Source organism: Zonotrichia albicollis, chromosome 8 (assembly GCF_047830755.1).
Source record: "Zonotrichia albicollis isolate bZonAlb1 chromosome 8, bZonAlb1.hap1, whole genome shotgun sequence".
NCBI classification, from domain to species: domain Eukaryota; kingdom Metazoa; phylum Chordata; class Aves; order Passeriformes; family Passerellidae; genus Zonotrichia; species Zonotrichia albicollis.
In genome coordinates, this window is record NC_133826.1 from 5,958,671 (window position 1) to 5,979,521 (window position 20,851).

At 42.5% G+C, this 20,851-nt stretch overlaps 1 protein-coding gene across 1 annotated transcript in view; it reads left to right on the forward strand.

The window, feature by feature from the left end:
- Nucleotides 1-20,851, forward strand: part of SLC1A7 (solute carrier family 1 member 7) — a 49,572-nt gene that overhangs the window by 19,375 nt on the left and 9,346 nt on the right. Inside the window, exons 4-8 of the mRNA XM_005482273.4 lie at nucleotides 6,654-6,696; nucleotides 7,475-7,694; nucleotides 9,968-10,067; nucleotides 11,355-11,588; nucleotides 18,429-18,623. Of these exons, the coding sequence (XP_005482330.1) occupies nucleotides 6,654-6,696; nucleotides 7,475-7,694; nucleotides 9,968-10,067; nucleotides 11,355-11,588; nucleotides 18,429-18,623 (792 nt within the window). The remainder of the gene's footprint in view (nucleotides 1-6,653; nucleotides 6,697-7,474; nucleotides 7,695-9,967; nucleotides 10,068-11,354; nucleotides 11,589-18,428; nucleotides 18,624-20,851) is intronic.

The following is a 20,851-nucleotide window of genomic DNA, read 5'->3' on the forward strand; positions in this document are numbered from 1 at the left end:
CTACTGTGCACTAAGACAGAAATATTTATCTGTCTCCTATGGCAAAGCACCACTTGTTACTTTTTTCAGATTGCCAGGTTGTTTTCATCTCACAAAACCAGCCTTATGCCAGAAATGTTCTGCCCTGGGACCAGGTCTTTGCTTCTGGTTAATTTTTAAGAGTTTAATCTCCACAGGAGCCCCAACTTTAAGTATTTACAAAGAACTCTCAACCCTCTGACTGTGTGGTCTCTACTTGGCACACAATGAATCCAAGATGGAATAAAGATAATTCCATGATGAAAACCCCCCTGAGGAGATGGGCTATGAAGCAAATTCTGCTCTCTGGGCAGGAGGCTTTAGTCACAGAGGGTGAGGTGCACAGGAGCAGGAATTAAAAGTGCACTAGGAAAGCTCTGACCTTGCAGGAGAATTTGTTGTCCATCCTCCTGACAATTGGTCTGGAGCTCTTCCAGTGCCAGCACACACTTTTCATGGAATAACTTCCCTTGCTGGAACCACAGGGGAAATATGCTGGGCCTGTCATGTTACCTTAGATATAATTCAGCCTTTTTGAGATGCCTAAAGCTGTGATGTACTTGTGCTTCCACTTTCAGAGAGCCACAGCCCTTCTTTCAGAGGAAGCAGGGTAAGAAAATTCAGATCCCTTCCTGCAAGTGAAATGCCATGCAGCCCTCAGGACAGATAAAAAGTCCACATTTGAAAAAATGATTCCACTGCTCTGATCTTTGAGAAAAAAAATAAAGCAAGACAGTAACTTAGACCCAATTAGTGATTTTTGCATTCTGTAAGTACTTTTTATCCCAATAATGAGGATGTTAGTGCCTCATTAATTCTGCAAAAGCCTTCTTTGGTCCTTTTAGCAGGAGGCAGTATGACTGATACTGAGAAATTAGAGGCACCAGAGATGACTATTGATGTGCAAGATGGTTTCTCACATGGTCCCTGCTATAGCTTGGGGTTTTTTGTCTTTCTGGATTAAATTTTGCCCTTGCTTTCAGCAGTGCAAACCCTGCTGGAGCCCCTGACACCAGCAGGAAGGTATCAGATGTGTGACTAAGGACAGGACTTGTGCCTCATGTGTAGCAGTAGTGAGGAGTCCACACAGCTGATGATGAATTCATGCAGAGGACATAAAAAGTAAACAAATTCTTGAGACTGAGGTAGTGTCACTGATAATGACCTCAGCCTATAGTAAATAGAAGCTACAGTGCTGTTAATTCTTGGAAAAACTTGGAAATTTTACAGTTCTCATGTCAAGCCATTCAGGCTCCAGTTTCGCCCTCTGTCCCCTTGGTGTATATAGTGACAGGGTAAGGTTTCAAACATATAAATATTCAAATATTGTCAAATTCCCAGCCTTAAAACAATGTTCTTGCAAGCTCAGCTATGCTTGCTCAAATCTGAGAGCATCCAAAGCTGCTTTCTGCCCAGTGCAATATAGGCCAATAAATATTATGAGGACACATGTGCAGCAAAACCTCAGTCTGGTGGCTTTAATTCCACAGCGTGGGAGACTGCAGCCAGACTGTCTGCTGTGGCAGGGATTAGGGGCTGATAACATCCAAGTCTGAGAGCAAAACCAGATTGGGGCTGCAGAGCACAGAGTGCCAGAGGGAAGGGGTGCTCTGAGTCAAGGAAACATCTGCCATACCTGTGGCAGTCCTATGCTACAGCCACTGGCCTCATTTCTGACTGAAAGGATCTGCAAAGGCTGAGTGCTCTGAGTTAATGACACTGTGGTCAGCACTCAGAGTGAGTATCTCAGATATTCAGCAGCATTACTGGAACCAGAATCTGGCCTGTTATTTTTAATAGAAGTTACCCAGGAGATGTGCAGGAGCTGTCCCAGTGGCTGCAGGCTCATGTTCTCTGCACAGTTAACAGAGTCACAGTGACACAGTTTAACTGTGCTGCTCTTTGTGCCACTGCTGTGGTTCTGAGCCAGCCACCCCCTAAAGAGACAAGAGAGCTCCCACATCCTGGGGGCAGTGCTGAAGAATGGCTTCCTAACACTACTCAGATTCCCAAAGCAGCTGAAATTAGGGGAGCAAAATCAACCAACTCCATTAATTCATAGGTCAGTTGCTGGGAGACAATGGGGAAGGGAAGAGGACCTTGCACTTTTGGCAAGATGCTAATTCATCCTTGGCAAGATGCTAACTCATCCTGTGCCTCATGGGACCCTCAGACCTGCTGCTCAGAGCAGGTGCTGCCTGCACTTGATACAAATCTTTAGGATTTCCTCAAAATCCACGACTACCAAAGTGCAGAACATATGCTGCCCTAGCTGTCTCATATTACATGTACATGCACATTCCTAATTCCATGCATCTACATCTGAACCCTCTCACCCCATGCAGAATTAGGGAAGGGCTCCACAATGTGCTCGTAGGACGCAGCAGCCTGTGCAGCACAGATGTGATTAGTGGGTCACTTGTGCCCGTGTGCTGCTGTCACAGCAAAGGCAGGCCAGGCCTGCTGTGCCAGCTGGGCTCAGCAGCTCAGCTCTGCAGAAGGTTCACTGAGCTGATATTGAAGTTTCATGCACATTCATCCCTTTAGCCTCAGCTGAATACTCCTGCTCTATCTGGCAGAGTTCCTGAGGCAGAAGATGCTCTGGGAAATGTTATTCCTCAGGGCAGGCAGTATTTAGCTGTTAATTTTTATGTAACCAGAAAGCCCATGTCTGCAGTTTCTGTTTTACAACAATACCCTTGTCTCAGACATAAATTTATCTTTGTTTTAAACCAGATTCAGTCACTGCTGTGCAGTAGGTTTAATTCCCTACTCTTATGTGAAATCATTTCTGCTCGGAATGCTGAGCTGAGCCACTGAGGTTAGACAATGCTGCTTGTGCTAGAGAAATGAATCCCAGATCACATTAAGTTTCCTGCATTATTATTTTGTGACCTGTGTCTTGTAAGCAATCTGCAAGCAATGCTGCAACTTCAGAATTATTTTATCTGCTTGGCTTTCTTAACTGAACAAACACAAGAGTATTTATAGGTGTTGACAGCAATGATGAGCTCAGTTTGAATCACTCCTTCCCAAGTGCCAGCAGTGTCTTTAATTCAGGCTACATCAGTGATAAACACAGGGCCTGAATAGAGACACAGCCTCACTTTATGATCTGGGGACCTGATCCATGTGGGTACAGCTGGATCTCACCCAGAGCTGCCCAGAGATCTGCAGGGGCCAGTCTGGAGGCAGGCTGGATGCTGGAACAGGGTGGGCAGAGATGGACAGGGTACAACACTCTGCCATTCACAGAATCACAGAATCACAGAAATTCTAGGTTGGAAGAGACCTTTAAGATCATCGAGTCCAACCCCTGTTCTAACATCTCAACTAGATCATGGCACCAAGTGCCACATCCAGTCTTTTTTTAAACTCTTCGAGGGATGGTGACTCTACCACCTCCCTGGGTAGATGATTCCAGTAGTTGACCACTCTTTCTGTAAAATACTTCTTCCTTAATTCTAGCCTGCATCTCCCTTGACGCAGCTTGAGGCTGTGTCCTCTTGTTCTGTCTGCTGTTGCCTGGAAAAAGAGACCGACCCCCAGCTCACCACAGCCACCCTTCAGGAAGCTGAAGAGAGTGATAAGGTCACCCCTGAGTCTCCTTTTCTCCAGGCTGAACAACCCCAGCTCCCTCAGTCATTCTTCATATGGCTTGTGTTCCAAGCCCTTCACCAGCCTCGTTGCTCTCCTTTGGAGACATTCACTGTGCTCTGTGCTGGGGAAATGCCCATGAGTGGATTCTGAGCCAGCCTGAAGCTCCCACTCTGCAGCACCCCCAGGACTCAGGTTTGTGGGCAGGATCCCACAGGAGGGCCTTGTGAGGATCCAGCCAGCCTCCCCATCCCAGTTCCACACTAAAATGTCAAATCCTCCAGTCACTCTCCCTTCAGTCTCTTGTTCTGAGCCATTCCCAGGTGATCCTTGCTAAACATCCAGCTCATGGCTGGCAAGATCAATGTGCAGCAAAACATGGCCCTCAAGCAAGAAGTGTTTCTGAAGAGGGCTGACAGAACCAAGAAACCTCCCCAATTACCTTCCATCTCTAGGTGACAGTTCAATTCCTTCTTCTCATTTTTTGTTTTTAGTCCATTAAAGTTCTCATTCACCAATTGCTCTCTTAAATGTTTTTGATTAACAAAACTTAATTTTGGCTAATACTGGATTTTCTCAATCCAAGTAAACCTGCTTAAAATAAAAATAAGCCGAGGCCCTGGCAAACACATTCAGGTCATCCTTTCACCAGATAAATTGTGTAATTTTGGTAAGGCTAGTCTCAAAGATTGGATCACAGTGCATAATTTATTAAAAAATATTGGGAGAATTCCAGCATCCAGTATTAAGTGGGTAGTTGTAATTCCTGTAGGATAAAGAATGATAAAGAAACAAAATGCTTTAATCCTCTACAAATTTGTCTAACATTTAATCTAGCTACTAACCATATGATATTTCCTTTCTCAAGCAGTCTTAATTGTTCTTAATTCTACTAATTAGGACTATGAGGGAGAAAGTGGAAATCATCAGCAATTAAACTGATGTTTCTGTGCAAAGCCACAGCTCGTACGTGAGGTGCATATTCAGAGCTGTGCTGGAGTCTCTGTGTGCATCTCTGCTTCCAGAATATTCCATATTCACACAGCAGGTCAGAGCACAACCACCCCCCTGAGCACCCCTGCAGCACCTTTCAGCCCAGCACAACAAAGACAAGTTAATATTAATGAAGCCTGTAACAATCTGGAAGCAGGATTCCCTTATGAGGCACAGTAAAGCAGTAACACCTTTACTCTCCTGTAACATCCTCTCCATCTCGCCAGGCCAGCTCCATCCCAGCTGGTTCCTGTGCCAGTCAGGCCCCAGGGCTCAGGCTGTGCCTGCACCTGACAGGGAAAGGATGCACAGCTGCCTCCTGTCTGTGCCTTGCTCTGGCTGCAAAGCATTTGACATTTGAACCAGACAATCAGCAGCTCCATGGACCGTCTGCAGAGACAATCCAATGCCTTTGTGAGACTCATCTGCACTCAAGCAGCAGGCCAACAAATTCCTCTCATGTTCAGTCTTCTGTTTCAATCATTAGACAGTACTGCTATCACTTAATTAAAATTTTTCTCCCACAGTTCTCCCTAAAAATGATAATCAATTACCTCTTTGTAGCAATTGCTCTCAGTGATTGGTGCTTCTGATGCAGAATCTACCTAATACTTTCAAGGGTGACGATAGTATCATGTTATGATCACTTAAAATAGAAAAAAATTGTGTTTTCTAAGCCAGTGCTGCACAGTGACTCCATCAGCAACAAGTAAGTGTTGCTGCTGCTGCTGCAGAGAGGAAAGCAGCTCTGGAAATGTCCCTGGTTCAGTATGCATTCAACTGTCTGTGCACACAGCAATTCTCTTAAAAACTGAGAATAGGGTTTTCACATATATTTGAGGGTTAACCTGACTTGGGGTTTAAGCAGGACTTTGAATTAAAAGTCATTTTGTTGGAGAACTCAGGAGTTTTTCCTTGCATAAATAGGGGTACATGAAAGAAGATAATTGGGTCATAGACTGTCCTTGTCTTCTGCCCCAAGGTTCAGAAGCTTAGAGTTGGAAATAAATCAGTTCTGAAAATGATCCTATTAGAATATCACACAAATCTTGGTTGCCAAATGCTGAATGGAAATGTATGACTTTTTAGCTGGTTTTTTCCCAATTATACTATGATTCCTCTTTGAAGCCTGCAGAGGGTGTGCTCTCCATTTCAAATAGGGATTGAATGTCTGTCTTTCTAGCTCAAACTGAAATTATAAATTAGCTCCATATATAATTGTGTGAAATGTTACAGAGTAAGATAGATAGAAAGTCAGAAAAGGTGACAAAAAGAGTCCCTTTTGGAATTAAAAATCTATTGGTGTCCCTGCAGTCTCAGTGTTGGGTCATTGCCTTCCTCTGGAGCTCAGCTGTGAGCAAAGATGAAGCTGCTGACCTCATTCAGGTTCTTATTCTGAAGCCTCAGAACTCTATCTAAATAAAATTTATCAGTGTACAGCTCTAATCTCAACTCTTTTAATCAGGAATGAGATCCTCTTTTTGAAAAGCAAACTGTTCTTGACCAAACCACTGCAAAGTCTACATCACTTGCCATTTTAGGGGTAAAAATATATCAGGGTACTAGAGTTTATCAATTAGCACAGGAGTACTTAGAAGTGCCACAGATTACAGCACCCAGGGGTCTCAGGAATACATCCCTGACTGTCCTGAACAGCTCATTATCCAAGTAGGGAAGGCAAAATATGGACTAAAAGAATATTCATCTCCCCAATTAGCAGAAAGGGAAGGGGAAGGGAATCATAGCAATTCTGTCACCCCAGTTACAACATGGAGACTGTGGCAGAGCCAGAATCTGCAGCCAGAGCTCCTGGGTCTCCCCCAGGTGTTTGGAAGCAAGTCCCAAAAGCTCAGTTCTGAGGAGCTGTGTCTCTGTTGGGCTGTGCTCAGCCAGGCACAGCTGGGCACAGCGGCATCCTCTGCACCTGCCCAGCCCCTGCTCTCCATCAGGGCAAAGAACTGATTTATCATGGCAGACCCAACACACAGTAAAAAGAAGTTGGTTTCAATTCCATAGAAATTATTCTTCTATCTGTTCATTTTTAGGAACATGTTTCCAGCCAATCTTGTTGAGGCCACATTCAAGCAGGTAAGTGGCAATATTCCTTTTATTGATGAAAGACATGAGGCAGCATTATGTGAAACATGTACCTTTGTAAAACACAACCCAGATATAGACATGGCATAGGAGTGCAGACACTGTTAGTACCTTCAGCATTTAGGAATTAATGAGTCCCATTCCATTAGCCTCAGTAGCCATGGTATCTGAAGGCAAAACAGGGATAAAGTGCTCTCTAGTGTGACTAGAGAATAGAAATGCACTCCTATGTCAGTTCCACATCCACCAGAGTAGAGCTGGAATTTATTTAAGAGCACCCTGCAACACTACACAAGAGAGAATAAAATACCATGTTCAATTAAAGCAACAAAATAATGTATTGGGGAAGAATCTAATTACTCAGGTTGGAATTTGGCAAGAAAAGTTTGTCTAAAAGTTCTGAGGGTGCCGGAGGCATGGCTGTATTCATTTCACCTGGGGGAACATTTCATAGGAACCTCACAAAGAGAAGGGCACTCAGAAGCTCTAGGAAGTCGTTCTTAATTATGTTTTACAGGAAAGTTGCTCTGTCAGGAGGCACAGTGTTTGCTGCACCAGGATTTGATTATAGAATACTCAGGTTTTGTTATGCTTTTCCAAAAATTCAACTGTTTTTACAGATTTTAACAGAAGGGACAGCAGTGTTCATTCTCCTTTTCATGCCGGTCCCTTCAACATGCAGCATTGTTGCAACAGAGCACTTAGGAGGTCTCATTAAACTATTAATTCCTTTGGGATATTGTAGTAAAGGCACTTTGTTTCCTTTCAGTACCGCACCAGGAGCATCCCCATCATTAAATCGAACAAAGCGTCGGCCGAGAGCAGCACCCGCCGCATCATCATCTACGGCGTGCAGGACGAGAACGGCTCCAACGTGCAGAACTTCGCCTTGGACATCACCCCCCCTCCTGAAGTCATCTACAAATCAGAGCCAGGAGCCAGCGATGGCATGAATGTACTGGGGATTGTGATATTCTCTGCCACCATGGGTAGGTTTCTGGCATGTTTATTTTGTAATAATCCAAGTGTCCATTCAAGAGGAAAGGATTGGGGTTGGGTTGCTTGGTTTCCTGACTCAGCTTTTTTAACTGTTTCTATCTAAACTTTTTTGGGGAAAAGGCAAGACTGTTAAAGAGGCTGTACTCCAACTCTTTCAAAGACAAATTTTCAAAAATCTTGATGACTTTTGTTCTATGGAGTTGGGTTTTGTGTGCATTCCCTTACAATCTTTTTTTTTCCTCTATTATTTTGAGCTTTTATTTATGACCCATCTTTTGCTGACTGTAAGACAACCTTGTACAGTGTGCTCAGAGGAGCTTGGAATCACCACCAGTTCAGACCCATGGCCCCTCTACCAGTATGCCAACCCATATTGTTTTATGAGTTTTAAATCTGTGGCTATTCCTTTTTTGATGGAAATATCTTGATTTTATTTTTGGTATCCTGCAATGAAGATAGTTCTATACCACCTACTAGCTTAGCTTGTAAGAGTAAGAGCTTCTGTCTGGTTTATTTATTTAGTTTAACTTGCTGGAGGAACTCATTGGTGCCATGTGTGTTATATTACGTTTGTGGATTTGAAAGAAGAAGTTTAAACAAACATTTCCTAGTTAACCATAAAGTTCTGATGACTTTTATAAGAAAATGCTGATCAAATTTTCCTTATGTAAATTTATTCTTGGAAGTTAATCTGGTCAGCAAAGGTAATTCTATAAAACATCTTTGACTGTATTTATTATATTATGGTTCATAGCAGCACGAGGGGTCAAGCTGGAATTAGTGGATTTGTCTCTGTTTTTTTAGCTTCTCCAGTGGGTGGTATTCCCTGTACAACCCTGCTGGAAACTGGCTGTCTCCCAGTTCGTAGTATTTTATAGTCCATTTCCAAAGTACAACACCACCACAAACACTATTCCAGTCAAAACCTACTGGGTATGAATGAATTAATTACATCTACTTATTAAGAGCAAGGGCAATTTTCTGCTTCTGAGAACAGAAGATCATTCATTGTCTGCCCAGAACTGAATGTACAACTTTCACCGAGCCCTTCAGTCTTGCTGGCCCGGGGCTCAGCAGGCAGGAGCTGAGTCCTGGCTCCTTCCTGCCTGATGGTACCAAACAGCACCAGGATTGTCACCCACAGCATGGCTGCTGGGTCACCTCTGGCTGTACCAGCCCTGAACAAACCTGAGACACCAAACCCTCCACAGTTATCATCACCAAGGACTACCTCAGGCTTTTGTTTTGAACAAAGGATGTGTCAAGGCTGTCTTCAGCCTATTGCACCACCCTCCCACCCTCCAAAATGGAAGCATTGAAACAGCTTAATGAAAGAGTGGTGTCTTCTGACCTAAAAGTTATGGCTTAGATGATCTAACAGGCTTACAAACTCCCATCTTGAGAGCACTGCTCTTGTGAAATCCCTGGATAAGGCAGCTGAAAGCCTCCGTGCCCGCCTCAGCAGGGATGGCACTGAGGTGGTGCTGCCTGAGCCGCGGCTCAGGGCTGTGGGCCCCAAGGGACAGAGCCCAAAGCAAGTACACTGCACATCCACACCCCAGTGCCAGCCCCTGCCTCCCCAGGCAGCTCCCCTCAAAGGCAAACTCCCTTGGTGCAGCCACTTTTTGAAGTGTTTCCTTGAGCAACTGACTCCATCACTTATAATCCTTTCAGGGAGGATAATTAGCTATAGGAAAATGTTGTCTATTTATATGCATTAATGGAAATAACACTGTCTGGAGAATATATGGTTAGATGACACATCCCAGAGCTGTGTTCAGTTGCTTTCTGAGCAATGGGAGCACATACATGGGGTTTATTTGCTTTCTTCTCTGCTGGTTAGTCGTCACAGCAATTTGGCCTTTCTCTCCATGAAGCTACATTTCCTTACCTCCCCCAAAAATGCAAAGCCTGACTGACTATAAAGGTTAATTATTATCATGTAGACAGAAAACTACTGAAAATATGACAGAGACTCCATTACTAACTCCCTATTACCAGAACAAACCTCAAAACCTGGCTTTGCCTCCTAAGTCCTCATTGGTGCTGCCTGGCTGTAGGCAGAGACATTTTCACTAGAAAATATTTCTCAGTTTGTGTTCCATGGATCACTCAGAGCAGGGAAATCCTGCACAGGGCTCTATGATTGATGGTTTAGGACACAGCCTTGCTACCAGGGGACTTAGAGTGTCAGCAGGGAGGGAAAGCACTGGGGCTGTGTGTGAAGACACCTGAGCAATGAACCCAAATGCTCTGATTGCAGGGATAATGTTGGGAAGAATGGGGAACAGCGGCGTCCCTTTGGTCAGCTTTTGCCAGTGTTTGAATGAATCTGTCATGAAGATAGTGGCAGTTGCTGTTTGGTAAGTAACTGTTTTGCTAAGAAAATCAGTATTTTTTAAAAAGAGTAAGAACACTTCAACAGAAGAAAATGCACAGAAATCTCATACATTTATTCCCAGGGAAATAAATGAGGATGAATAACCCTTAGTTTTGCAGGGCCTCAGCATTTGAGGATGCACATACATCTGTCCCTGGTCTGTACCACCCTTTTGACAGGGCACCCTCTGTGTTACTCCCAAATGACAGAACATGGTACAGCTGGGTGGGGTGTGCTGTATGCCCCGAGGGCACTGCCAATCCCTGGCCATGCCAAGGGGGATCACAGCCACCCAGGCCACACAAGGGAGCAGCCTGATGGGATGTTCTAGCTGGTACCTCCATCCCTTCCAGCACTGCTGCAGACCCAGCCAGAGCTGCCAACACACCTGCCCCAAAGAGCACAGGAACAGCAGGGGGCTGCCAACAACAGCAGCTATCAGCTCAGCACCTTCTCCCCACTTCAGGATGTCCCCCAGTGTGGCTCAGCCTGATGATGAGCCAGCACTCAGCCCACATTCTCTCTTTCCAGCTACGTGGTCCAATCTGACTGACCAGGGTCAGGGAATGATTGCTTGGGTGGATATGTCAAAGGAGGTAGTTTATTTCTGAAAAATGAGGAAGTAGTGTCAAGTCTCTGGAGATGACACAGCTGCAAGTGGAAGATGGCTGGATGCTCCCAGATTTATTTCTTTTCAATTTAAAGCTTTTTGGCATCCATGACTTTGTCCGCAGCTGCGCACAGAAGCACAACAGTTTTTATAAAGCACCTGTCCAGAGTGGATTCAGAAACCAACAATTCTTCTGCCTATTTATCTGCCCCAAATCAAACCCCCAGGCAGTCCAAGAGCATGTCTAATGCATGTTGGTGTTTCTCCTCTGTCTTCCAAAGGCAACATAAACGTTTACTTAAGAGCTTCCAACGAAAATCCATGAACAGCTACACGAGCACAAACACAAGAGAGGAGCTCAGGATTCATTTCCCCTCTTCCCCTCTTCCCAGTCATTTACCTGCCTCAAGCTAAGTCAGAGCTGCCTTTGGAACCAAAACATTTTAAAGTCATTCCTTGCCAGTGCCATAAGCTCAGCTGTGCTGAGGGGGACCCCACAGACAAAACTGTCCAGCCCAGTGCTCTGGTGTGGAGACAGAACAGCCAAACCCAGACAGGGCAGCTACTGCACTGCCACTGCAAGGAGCTGCAGCTCCTACTGTGCGATGGAAGGGAGCTGTCTCCTGATAATGTCTAATGCATGTCTTTCTTTTTGCTCAGGTATTTTCCATTTGGAATTGTGTTCCTAATAGCTGGCAAAATCTTAGAAATGGATGACCCGTCGGCCATTGGGAAGAAGCTGGGTTTCTATGCCATCACGGTGGTGTGCGGCCTGGTGGTGCACGGGCTCTTCATCCTGCCAATGATGTACTTCTTCATCACCAAGAAGAATCCCATTGTCTTCATCAGAGGGATCCTTCAAGCCTTGCTCATTGCTCTGGCCACATCCTCCAGGTATTACAGAGTTTCTAGACAGATCTAATAAAATACCTGCAAGACCCTTGCTACAGCTCCCTCTTGGGAAGAGCACACTATTGCTGTAGTGGAGCAGATATTTCTGTAGCTGAACAATGGTCTCTGTCCAATTCACTGGTATAAATGTTAAAAATGTGTCTCTCAACATTTGGAAGTTATGTGGGAGCCACTGGACAATATGGACAATATTTGTCACATTGTCTTCCTTTGGTTTAAAAAATATTGGATTAAACCTTTTTTTTTTTTTTCATAGAGGACTAGAAAGGAAACAAGTTCTTTTTCCATATAAAAAATATTGTGCTTCTACAAAGTTAATGTATATGAGGGACATGCAGTTTGTTCAGACTTCATTTTTGGTATTAGTGGGGAACCTCCTATTTCAGTCATGTGGAAACATTTTATCCATTTATCCTTTCCACTCTTTGTCTCTTGGTACATTAACAAAAGACTGTGGTTGCAAGCTATTGTCCAGCACTGGGAAAGTATTTAACTGTTCTTCTCAAGGAATAATATCTTTTTCACCCTCATTAGACTAGATGCACAATGAGTTTTAACCATAGCTGAACAAAGGTACAGTGAAAATGGAAACCAGATTGTGAACAGGCTATGAAAATGACTCCCAACTTGGATAAAATGGTGCATGACATGGACTTGAAAGGGCTGGAATTGCCTTGCACGGAGCAGAAATGACAATTAAAATAACATTTCTGTGTAGCCAATATGACAACACAGTTTCATGGCATCTGTGGCTGAAGGAATGTAGAAGATTAAAAGAAAGGAGAAGAGGAAATTATTATTTCAGTACAGAAGGTACTGGATTTCCACTGTGACATTTTACAAGGTGTATTTATATAGAATAGTTTGCTCCAAAATGACCTATAAAGAGCAGCATGCTGAGAAACACACAATCAAGAAAAATTACATGGTGGGTAGTGCTAAAACTCTAACTACACTTAAGTAATTAAGGAAAGCTTTTTCTATTAGAGTGTAAAAAGTTTGTAGCCTGAGATGTCACCACATCCCCAGATACAAGATGAGAATATTGCACTCAAAGATGTTAATGTTGGAAAAGGCTCATCAGGCTCACATTTGATACACTTGACTACCTTCCCTGCTTCTCCAGGAACTCTCTTTCTGAAAACCCTATTGCTGACAATTCAGATTTTTAATCTGTGCCATTCCTTTCATTCTCTTTTTTTTATTAGAAGGAGACAGCTTTTACTAAAAATCTGAGTATTTCTCAGAGGGAAGGCTCTGAACATAAAGATTTGGGTCTTGGGCATTTTGGGATTTAGCTGTTTGTCCCTCTTTAAGAATGTGTATATTTTGCACATCCAACACAGGCCCAACATGGTTTCCCATGTTTTTCTGCTCAAATCACAGTGTCTTTTCTAGAGATAGTTGAACTTTTCACCTTCATTACACTGAAAGGAATGGATACTGCACATAACTGAGCTGTTGCCAAAAGAACATGCACAAATAGCTGGGGCTGGACAGGAGAGCTGCCTCTCCTGACAGTCAACACATCTGCATTTGGTTAAATAAGGCTTGCCACAGGGGCATTATATAACACTTGTCATGTGGGTATTGGATTTTCAGATCATCCTAGAGGAGAACAAAGAGTTGATTTTAAGAATACTGATGTGTTTCTTGGAGATGTTTCTGTGTTGGTTCAGGCCTACATCTAAAGATAGAATGAAAACCACGAGTCAGTGTGCTGATACTCATTGCAGATTCTCTGCACCTGGGGAAAGCTTGTTTTTAAAGTAAAGATCAAACTACAAGAAGCAAAAACAATATCATTTACAAAGCCCAAGAATGTAACACAGGAGAACCTGAAAGCCCCTAAGCAGCCATCTGCTGGCAAGGATTTTACTGCATCTCAACATCATTTCTGCTTATTTCCCTTTAGTGAAAGATTCTGCACCCCATTCTCAGTCCCCTTATGCCTCTCCAGAAACCCCAACCACTGCAATATTTTGGTTTGCACCAATACCAGTGCAGAGGCAGAAAAGCAGAACTTTGTCCTTTGGTGCATCCTTTAGGACACAAATGAACGAGCACAGCTCCTGTTTCCTGCACCAGTGTGAGGTGCACAGCACGTGCTGCCCCTGCCCACCCTGCTCTGGGCATTTCTGACTCTGCTTTCTTCCCCTCATCTTGTCACCTCTTGCCACACTGAAAAAGCAGAATTTGGCCAGCAGGCAAAATTCATCTTGATTTTAGCTTTCCTCTTCCAATGGCAAGAGGGAATTTTGTTTTTCTGGGTCATCTTTCCATATCATTAATGAATTAAAGCAGCATCTTTTCAGTGGTACATCCCATCAAAAGAAGCAATTTTCATCTTCTCTGAAGACAAATTATAAACCATGAGTTTTTCAAGGGTTTTGCTGCTTATGAAACACTAAGATCTTGGCTATTGCACAGTGTAAATTAAAGGCAGATTTAGAAAGGGGAGATGAGATCAGTTTGCTGATTTTTTGGAGCAAATATCAAAATGCATTTGAATGATAAGATAAACAGAGCAGGCTGAACAGCTGTTCTTCCACAGTGACTGGCTGTCTCTGTGGCTCTCACTAGTAAGAGCTTGGCCTGGCCACCATTAGCTTATGCTCAGTCTCTGCAGCTGCAGCATTTTATCCCAAAATTCAGATAAGACTCTGAAAATGTATTTTTAATTGTTAGAGTTAATGCTGGCAGAAGATACTTCTCAGCTGAAAGCTTTGGGTCAGTTTTTAAAAGATTTAACAGATTAAGACCAGTGCTTTAGAGTATTTTTTTTCTTTTAATAAATATTAAATGTCAGGCTTTAATGTTACTGCTCCACTGTTTAACACTAGATAAAAATAGCTTTCAAGAAAACAAATTTCACCAAGTTTAACTAGAAAGACAAATTAGCCAAATTATTTGATAATGTCTTTTATAATATTGAAATTGTATATTAATATTACTCCAAAACTACAGTAGGACCTTTTTTTTTTCCCTTTGTCTTCTGAGAGCTACCAATAGCCAGTGCCTTAAATAAGACATATTTTTCTGGGCTGTGCCAGATGATACAATATGAGCAAAAATGGAACATCATTGGACAACCTCTTCTAGGATGTTCCACACAACTTTTGTCAGCTGTATTCAGGAAAAGTTCATTTCTGTGAAACAGGTGCTGAAAGGGTAACCAGGGATGTAAAGCAGCAATCTGCTAAGTGAGAGGTTAAAAAGACTGCTTGGGTCAATCCAGGCTGAGAGAGGACAAAGCTGATTTTTAACATCATGTGTTACAACAGCTGATTGTGCAAGGAGAAATATAGAAAGCACATAAAAGCAAATTTAGTGCAAATTGAGAAGACTACCTCTAGATCATAAATTAAATTTCTCATCTGAGCAAAGAGTTCTGGAAAGTCTTTCAGCAGGAGTAGGTGGGACACACATCCTACTAACTGTAAGATGCAGTGTCAGAAATTTGAGTGAGACAACGTAGTAGTTGCCTGTCTAAGAAGTACAAGAATCTGGAAATTTGTTTTCTTGCAATATCTTGCATGCTTTTCATCATCATTGCATTTACATTCTGACCATTTTCTTTATTATTGTAATATTTAACAGACAACAAATCCAATGTGTTGTTATGTGCCTTAGAAATTTTACTTCAGGCAGCATAAACTTCAAATGAAAGACACGTCTAACTGTGAGATAGTGAACAAGTTTAAAAGTTGAATTAATGGTTGGGCCATTGGTATTATGAGGTTGTTTTGCACAATATTTTTCACATATCAACCCAACTGTAACGTTAATCAGCTGAAATTTGCACATTTGACAGCTCAGCCCTCTGCCCTCAGAACAGGCAGGCACTCAGGTTTAATATTCTGGTACGCCAGAGTGTGGGCAGGGTGGCAAGGACTTGTAAGATTACCTTTTTGTCCTCATTTCCACCCAAAGAAATTACACAGGGTTGTGTTACAGAAAAGCCAAATGTCTGAGGGAAGACTGTCCTGAAAAATAAGTAACCCTCCAAAACTGAGTAGCTGCAGGAAAAGGAGACAATGAGTTAAGTCATTTTTTCTTGGTGAAGCCATTAGTCAGAACATCTAGAAATGCTACTGAGTCTGCTCCTGGTTGCAGCTTCTCCCAGGGCTTTCAGTTCCACATGATTTGTGAGCCTCAGCCTCTTGTTTTATGAACATTTTATGGCAAACAAGAAGCAGAGGATTTCAGTCATTCACAAATGACCGTGTGAAAAATGACAGGTACGCTCAAGAGAGAAATGACATCTCCTGAGCAGCTTGGGGATTATGGGGTTATGCTTTGCTGTGTTTGTTTTTCAAAGTAAATATTGATTAAACACCAGGACTGCCTGAATTTAAAAAGTTTACTATACCCCCATTACAGGAGGTAATCAGATTTTCATTGCTTTCTTGCCTTTCCAGCATATTTACATACTTAGAGAAAGACTTTGGTCTGGATTTCCAGGCAGTCAATGCCAGTTTGTGGTACATAATTCAGCAGTTAGACTTCATAAATTTATAGAAAACAGAGCTATCATACTGAAAACATAGGCTTGTCTTTTCTCTTTTGTGTTTCCAGAGCAGGAAGTTACTTTTCCTTTCCAAACACGGTTACTTTCCTCAAACAGCTTGCACAAATATGAAATGACAACTCCTACTCATGGAAACATTTTGCTTAGGCATTCCTGCAAACATGGGGTTGTGATTTCAGAGTTTTTGGAATCCCTCTGTGCTTTCATAGGACATTTGCAACAACTGAGATAGAATTTGCAGATGCAATGTGTTATCTTCAATGGTCATTATAAGATTTAGGTACTGGAGCCAATGTGAGGGTCAGTACACACAGTGACAGAGCAACCTGAGCTGCCAAACCAGGGGGAAGACACCTGGATTTCCTGGCTCAGGGCATGTAAATCACAGGACAACAGGACACTGAAGATCACAGTGTCACCATACTGTATTTCCCCTATCACCATCTTTTTTAAGAGGTAACTTTGGAGTAGTTTTGAAGAAGTTTGCTATATTACATCTATTAAAATAGTCAGCAGCTCAGATAGGGAGCAGTTCATTAAAGCTGGTGTAATAACAAGCAAAATATTTTGTGATTTATGTATTTTTTCAGTGGTGCTACTTATTTTCCATACAAACTAATGTGCCATAAAAAATACCCCCTTACTCACTTGAATGCAGTCTCATTACTCATGACATCAGTGAATGAGACATCACATGGTAAAATGCAGAATGTTACCAAAAGGCTGATAAAATATACAAATGAATATATGTTAGTGTGTTAGTATTTAAAAATGTGTGCCTTTTATTAAAAATGAGAAAATAAATGACCATACAGTGTTTTGTTAATTGTCTCAATTAATGAAAACAAAAATCAGAAATATTTTTTAGGCTACCAAGCTCAATTTAAAATTAATACCTGTAAAATGTTCTTATATCATTCCATTCTATTCCACACACATCTCATTTACATGTGTACAGATTATTATATGACCTGCAGTTATGTGGTTGTTGTATGGTCAGACAAGGGATGAGGGCAGATCTGTCCTAGGGGAAAAATGGGATTTTATATTCTTAAACACAGACATTTTGTCTGCAGCTTTTATTTTCAGCCTTCTGTTGATAAGATCTTTGTCTAACCCTTGCAGAAATAAAAAATTGTTTACACATGAGGTAGGCCTGAAAGGAAACGTTTTTAGAAACCATGAGTATAAAACAGTTTTCAGAGATTTTAGTAATAAGCTGCAAAGGACGTTGCTCCCTTTCTTTGCATTTGCGTGTACAACACTGCCTCTGTGGAAATTCTGTCCATTTGCCTCTGAAACAGGGAAAGAGAGAAAAATATTTCTAACTTTGGGAAGCAAAATTGGCACTAACTCCAACATTTATACGTGTAACTGTCTTTATCCTCCATCAAGCAAAGGAGTGAGTTACCTGGCAGAGCAAGGAGCGAGAAGCTCGGATGGTTGTGTGAAACTTCCCCTGCCAGGACAAGGTTTGCTCCAATTCCCCAGAAACCAAAATGTTGTAATCTTCGCTGCAGTGTTGTTCTTGCCTCTCTGCTGGGGCTCTTCTCCATTCTCTGCAGCACAGTCCTTTCTGTCTTCTCAGGGGCTCCTCCTGGGCTCTTGACCCACCCCTATTTATTTCAGTTACCTTCACGAGCTACAGCTGCTGCCCAACTAAGGACTCTGCAGCTGCAGCTCATTTGGAGCAACTTGGACCCACACAGATCTTACAATACAACATATACTCAGGCCCCCACATTTCCCCCCTTTTCTTTTAACAATTATACAATTACAATACATATACAGTCCCAGCTCTCAGGCTGCCACAGCTCTCAGCTGTCCTATCTTCTACCACTTGTTGTTGTTACATTTCTAGTGTCCCAGCTCTCAGGCTGCCACAGCTCTCGGCTGTCCAGGGGATTCCATACCTTCTCTCAATGTTTGGTTGTGCGTTCTTCCTCACACATGGCCACCAGTTGTTGTAATCTTCGCTGCAGCGTTGTTCTTACCTCTCTGCTGGGGCTCTTCTCCATTCTCTACAGCTCAGTCCTTTCTGTCTTCTCAGGGGTTCTTCTTGGGCTCTCGACTCACCCCTATTTATCTCAGTTACCTTCACGAGCTACAGCTGCTGCCCAACTAAGGACCCTGCAGCTGCAGCTCGTTTGGAGCAACTCGGACTCACACAGGTCTTACAATACAACATATACTCAGGCCCCCACATTGACACACACAGATCTTACAATACAATATATATTCAAGCCCCCACACCAAAATAACCCAGTGTGTTGTTGTGTGCTGTTGTGCAGCTCAGCCACTCTGCCTATCACTTTCAAGTGCTTGCTGGAGAACAACCACGTGGACAGGAGGATCGCGCGCTTCGTGCTGCCCGTGGGAGCCACCATCAACATGGACGGGACGGCGCTCTACGAGGCCGTGGCCGCCATCTTCATCGCCCAGGTCAACAACTACGAGCTGGACTTTGGGCAGATCATCACCATCAGGTACACACCTGTTGGAGATTTTTTCAGAGATGGCTTAGAAGGCAGCTGTGAGGAGCAGATTCTCACAGCCTGTTTCTGTAAACAGTAGAAGTTCTCAGGTTGTTTTTAATTACAAGTAAAAGTGACAAACATGAAGGTCTTGAGAACCTTGCATACCAGAGTTCTCAGGCAGCTTTCTCATAACAAGTAGATATTCTATCTTTGGCTGTTTTGAGAAAGTAAAAGTAAGTTTGAGAACACAAATCTTGGTATTGGAAACATAAGGAGGGGTTGGTGTGTTATCTCTGACCTATTGTGAGCTCAAGTTTGCAATATGCATGAACTTAATTAACATGGTTATAAAAAGTGATTGATTGAGTCAATAAATGAGTCGATGCTGATCAAGAAAGGTGGGTCTTCTCCCTCCACTTCAATACACACCCAAATTCCACATGCTGGGGTTTGCACAGAGTCATGGAACCAGCTGAGTTGGAAGGGACCCATCAGGGCCATCGTTTTGTTGAGTCTGAGGCGCTGCTCTTGTTTGTAGCAAGAACAAAACTCATCTCTGCTGTTATCATGCATCCCTCATGGAAGGGTTTTTTCCAAGTAGCACAGAGATCAGGGACTGCTCACAGAGAAATTGTAGTGGTCCTGTTCAATAGATGCTTGTGGACAGCAGGAAATGCACTTCTGTTTGAGGATAACTGTCTAATTTTTGCTTTTAGGCAACCCACTGATCACTTCTAGCATTGGAACATTTCATTATTATTAGTGTTTAAAATACTATTTTTAACTTCACAACTGTTTTCAATTTAAAGTCTGATTCGTGTCTTCAAGTGAAAGGAAAAGGTTAAAAAGTTGCAAAACTGGAAGTCTTACATCAAGTAACAGGGAATAGTGTGTGCTGGGAAACTTGCAGGATAAGGGGAAGGAAGACAGATGCTACCATCATGGCAGGTTTTCACTAAGATGTTTTTTAATTGTCTTTTCTGCTGCTTGTTAAAGCAGAAAGCTTTACAAACAACCATGCTGTCAGTGGGTAGAGAGTGTTATAGCTGTGTACTCCATCCCTGAAAGGTCTGTAATGGATCCAAAAGACTGGAAGATCCAGCTGAACAATTACTGCCAGAATAACTCCAGTGACTGCCAAAGAATTCCTCAGGGACTGAAACCTGCAGGTTTCCAGCAGGGAACAAATGATTATAAAAACATTCCTCATAGTCAGAGCTTTGTGCAATATATTTGAGATCTGCTTAACTACCCACCCACTGACCTCACCACTGCCCCATTTACACTGCTGGGCCTTGCCCATCTCCTGCTGGACCTGAAAACCCTCATGACAAGAGGAGTCCTGAAACCAACCCCAGATGACAGCTGAGGTTTGCTAATGGCCTTCTGGCAGGACCTGGTTGGACTACAAAAAGAAGAAATAAATTGTGCCCATATGAGCTCTGCTTCAGGCTTACACTCTCTTTGAAAACTGTTGGAATGCGCCTGTGCTAAAATTTAAGTCTTTTGTGATTTGGAATTTTGAGGGGTTTTTTTTTTAGCATGTGATGCAAAAACATGGCAGAGCATGAGCAGATATTATACACAGTTTGAAGTAAAGACAATAATTTTAAAAATAAAGAAGGGTGATAGCAAATGGGAAGACTGTAAGCTCTAACTTTTTCTTAGCAGAGCCTCCTTTTATCTCTTTTACCCCCCACATTAAGTGCTAGTACATAAGGACCAGAAAGAAGTAAAACCATAGACTGAAAATGCAAGTAAAGACTGGGGAAAATCCAAGAAGATAAGAAAAATAAAAAGATGCACAAATGAGGAAGCTAAACAGGAAATCATGGTGGACTCAGTACCATCAATGATGTCATCCAAATTCAAACAGTATTCTACAGGCCAAACCTACCCTAGATCTTGATACTTTAGGACCTGGAGATTTAAAATTCAAATAATTCTGAATGCCAGGATATTTTTGCCAGAGGGAAAAAAATATTGGACAAATAATCAGTCTATTTTGCTCATAGTTTGTAAAATCCAGGTTAACAGTTTCTATCAATGCAAACACTGATAGAAAGCAAACAGAGAAAGAAAGTAAAGATTTCTATCAACTGATCATCTTACAGAAAAAAAACCTCTATATTAAGGTAAAGATAGAATGGAACAGCAGATGAGCTTGCTTGTAAAATCTAAGTTAAATATTCCTGGTTTTACTCTCAAATAAGTCCTGAGGCTTTGTGGCCTGATGT